The sequence below is a fragment of the Furipterus horrens genome, unplaced genomic scaffold (genome assembly GCF_987537825.1).
Source record: "Furipterus horrens unplaced genomic scaffold, mFurHor1.1.pri manual_scaffold_6, whole genome shotgun sequence".
NCBI classification, from domain to species: domain Eukaryota; kingdom Metazoa; phylum Chordata; class Mammalia; order Chiroptera; family Furipteridae; genus Furipterus; species Furipterus horrens.
Window position 1 is genome coordinate 66,289,507 of NW_028327176.1, and position 3,949 is coordinate 66,293,455.

Below are 3,949 nucleotides of genomic sequence, written 5' to 3' on the forward strand. Positions count from 1 at the left end.
GCACTGCAGCCCCAAAAGAAAACCGTGGGTCCAGCGACCGTTCTGGCGGCGCCGGCGGCCTCCAAGCCAGGGGCACCGCGGCCAACCGGCTGCGAAGGCTCCGGGCGCACACGCCAGGGGCGCCGGAAGAGCCGCGCCCAGCCCGGCAGGCAGCCCGCGAAGAGCGCGCCTGCAAGCACGCAGCCCACGCAGCGCCCGCCCCTGCTGCCGGCAACGCCCCTGCTGCGGCGACCGAGGGGCGGGGCGTGGCGCGGCGCGGCGTGGCGTATATAAGGCGAGGGGCCGGCCCCGCTCTTTTGTCTCTTGCTGCAGCAGCGCGAGTGGTACGTGGGATCCAGTCTTGAGAGCCAAGGCCAAGGTGAGCGTTGCGGGGAGCAGGGGGGTCCCCTCGGGGTGGGGTCGGAGCCGGGTCCCGGGTCCCGGGGCCGGTGAGCCGTGGCCGCCCAGGCGCGTTTCCCCGACGGGACTCCCGACCGGCTGACCACGCCCTAGGGCAGCGGAAAGTACGGGAGGCACCAGGATCCTTGGCCTCCGGGCCGCGGGGAACGCCTGGCGGGAGCGCTCGGTCGGGAGGTGCGAGCGGGGAGCGCGGAAGGGAACGCTGGCCCCTGGCTCCCGCCAACTTCCTAGGGTTACCCACTAGGATTGTTTTAAGAAAATGGCAGACAAGCCGGACATGGGAGAAGTCGCCAGCTTTGATAAGGCCAAGCTGAAGAAGACGGAGACGCAGGAGAAGAACACCCTGCCGACCAAAGAGAGTGAGTGCTCCCCCCCCGCCCCCCGGGTCCGCGGGCCGCAGCCCAGCCCCCACCCCGGAATGCCTCGTCTTTGGGCGGCCCGGGTCCCCTTTCTGTTACACAAAGCGTCTGTCTCCCCAGCCCCCAAGCCTCTTTCCTAATCCCCAGACCTCGTGGGTCTGCGCCCACACCAGGTTGGTAAGCCCCTCGGTTTGGAAGGATGGTGTTTTTCAAGGTGTCCTCAACCCCCAATGTCCACTTTCTGCTTTACACAGCCATTGAGCAGGAGAAGCAGAGTGAAATTTCCTAAGAACCTGGAGGATTCCCCATCCCCGTCATCTCTGGGATCCCAGTCATTTGATGTGGCGAAAAAACTACCAACAAGATGGACACGAGCGACAAACTGCACTGTGAACCCGGACACTCTGGGCCCATGCCACTGGCCTGTGGGTCTCAGAGGGGACCCCACACACACCACCACCACCAATTGAACTGCCAAATTCACTGGTTTGCCCTGGGATACTATAGAAAACTATTTGTATGATTAATAAATATAAAACACATCTCCTGGCGTGGCTAGTGTGATCTGAGTCTTCCTTGGGTATGCATGGGCAGTGCCCCTGCAGCAAAGCCCCAGGGGCGGAAGTTCTTGCTTGAGAGAGGGAATCGAAGATGGACTGATTTGGCAGTCCGTTTTCAATTTTTACTTGACCTGCTTCTCCATAAGATTTCATGTGTAGTATCTGCTTAGCTTTTGCTCCTCGTGCAATCCATGTAAAATTTAACTCCACTTTATGATTCGTGGAAACTGTTTGGAACACGCTTTTCACAAGAGCAGGTTTTGTTTCTGATAGGCTTTTACAGCCCCACTGTTTCCCTCTGGCTTCCTCAAAACTGATTCACACCGGAGAGAACAGTCATTAGCTTGAGAAGAGTGGGAAAAGCCTAAATCTGGAATGTTGGAGGAGGGCAAGGTCACAAAGTCCCAGAGTCTGGCTTTCTCTTGGAACTTAAAGATGGAGGCATTTGAGCAAAAAGGCAGGATCCAGGGGAACAAGTACAAGACCTTGAAAACTAGAGTAACCAATGGTGGGGAGCCTAGCTTTTAACCCCAGCTCAGAACCTTCCTTCAGCGAAAGGGTTAGCCATTAGAGGAAGTGCTGGCTGAGCCAAGGCCTGTGCTGTGATCAGCAGTAAGGATGGGAATGGGGCGGGGGGTTCCATCCTGCCAGCACAGCCCCACAGGGTCACACTCTATGGACCCAAGGGGAAGAGGGGGGACCACCCCAAAGGCACCATCCTTAGGGGAGGGGAGTGCCTGGGTCTGCAGGGCAGAGTGGAACAGAACAATGAGGCTGTGCTTCCTGGGGTGGACTTATTTTTCCTTTTTTTCTTTCTAAGGGGGAAAGAACAGACAAATGACTTAGTAATTTGTCACACATTTTTGTAAGAGGCTGGACACTGGGTGAAAGGAATTCAAATGAGGTGCAGTCTAAGATGAGTGGGTGAGACTAGCTGGCCTCCACGGCAGAACAGAGCCTGGGGACACAGGCTACAGGAGCCACTGCCTGTTTTGCATAAAGGGGTAACTTGACAGACAACCACAGTGCTTTGGAGGGTGAGTGGTGGGTGGGTCTGGGGAGGAGAAATAGGGAAGGGAAACAAGGATGCTATGGGGTGGCGGGGGAAACCAACATTTCCTGAGTATCTGCTATTGGCCAGGCACTGTGCTAGGAGCTTTAATTCTCAGAAACTATTAAGGCAGTATGGCTATTATCCCATTTTATAGATGGGGAAACCCTGGCTGGTTTGGCTCAGTGGATTGAGCATCGGCCTGCGAGCTAAGTGTCGCTGGTTCGATCTTCCAGTCAGGGCACATCAGAGAAGGAAAACTCTGATTCCAAAAAACCTCCGCTGCCTTGCGGCATACCTCTTCAGGGGAAAGGCTAAGGGAGTAAACCCCGACAGAAAATCCGGAGCCGGAGTCCCTAAGGCGGTTTGACGTTGTAGTCAACACCGGCAACTCCTGCGGCGCACCTGAAGCCAAGCTGTATTGACTCCGTCTTTCCCTTGGACCCTTCAGCTGCGAAGAGAGGGGGGGTCTGCTGCATGGGCAACAGCAGACCCTCCATATCACCCTGCCCAGGCTCTGTAGCTTCAGCTTCGCTGGAGAGGACACTCCAGCGTCATCGCAAGATGTCGATCCAACACGGGAGGAGACAGATACCGTGTCACTCCCGAGTCGGACTGCACAGCCATTCTCGGCGGTGCAGATAGACTCTTAAGAAGCTACACCATCGTCTCTCGAGACGGACGGCTGCCGATACGATACGATAGATGGGGAAATTAAGGTTCAAAGAGACGGGATTTACTAAAGTCACACAGTCAGTAGTGAAGCCAGAATTTGGGGCCAAGGGTGTGCTGTCGGGAATCATATAGCCCAATGTTTGGGAGATCTGTTGTGTCAAACATCTCATAAAGATTCACTACTAAAGGCATATTTGTAATTGACCTTGTTGGGATCTATTGTTGGGAAGTTAAAAAAAAAGGAAACAAGAAATCGCTACTGCCTTGAAACAGCTGGTGAGAAGCTTTGGAGGAAGATAAAGCTGGATAGGGGGCTTGTAACAGGTTAAAATAGCCAGCCTTTCTGACTCCACCTTACTCAAGCCTGCCGGTTTAGGTAAAATGTTGGTTAGCAACTTCTGCTTAGTCCTGCACATAGATATTCTAATCATTAAAGGAATCTAACCTGTAGCCTAGGAATTACTGAAACAACCTCCATGCTCAAAACTACTTCCCCAAGTAGATAAGAAAGTTATGTACAAAAATCGTGACTATTCATCAAAAGATTTACAGGAACCTAGTGGCTGCGACCATGACAACTGGAGTTTGTATAGACCAAAAGCAAAAAAGTTGAACCATTTTCCCAGGACCCGTGCTCCAGATGTCTGCAGTCATCAATCACCTCCTGATCTCAAACCTCTCTCGTTTCCCCTTTGACATAAAAGAAGCCTGATTCTGTACTTTCTCATGACGGTTCTTTAGGACTCTAGTCTGTCTACCAGCTTGCTTGCTTTCCAGATATAGTCGCTTTCCTTGCCCCAACTCTTGTCACTCAACTTAGTGGCTGTCTGACTTAGTGGCTGTTGTTCAGCAAGCAGTTTGAGCTTTCACTGATTACAGGCTAAGTATGCTGGAGTCAGAGGGAT

General features: G+C 53.7%; 1 protein-coding gene across 2 annotated transcripts; it reads left to right on the forward strand.

Moving 5' to 3' along the window:
• Window positions 1-300: 300 nt before the first annotated feature.
• On the forward strand, window positions 301-1,300 carry TMSB10 (thymosin beta 10). 2 transcript variants are annotated; one of them, XM_090280315.1, is made up of 3 exons: window positions 301-358; window positions 644-758; window positions 1,013-1,300. In XM_090280315.1, exons 2-3 carry the CDS (start codon window positions 659-661, stop codon window positions 1,045-1,047), a joined length of 135 nt encoding a protein of 44 aa, XP_090136441.1. In that variant the 5' UTR covers window positions 301-358; window positions 644-658; the 3' UTR covers window positions 1,048-1,300. The 2 variants fall into 2 exon arrangements, with proteins under 2 accessions (XP_090136441.1, XP_090136442.1); XM_090280316.1 differs by having other exon boundaries at window positions 313-358; window positions 631-758.
• Window positions 1,301-3,949: the final 2,649 nt, after the last annotated feature.

What these genes read in the sequence shown, in the direction of transcription:
- TMSB10 (XM_090280315.1), top strand. Translation starts at nt 659, where the DNA reads ATGGCAGACAAGCCGGACATGGGAGAAGTCGCCAGCTTTGATAAGGCC. An exon ending in CACCCTGCCGACCAAAGAGA is followed by an intron (nt 759 to 1,012) that starts GTGAGTGCTCCC and finishes TGCTTTACACAG; the next exon opens with CCATTGAGCAGGAGAAGCAG.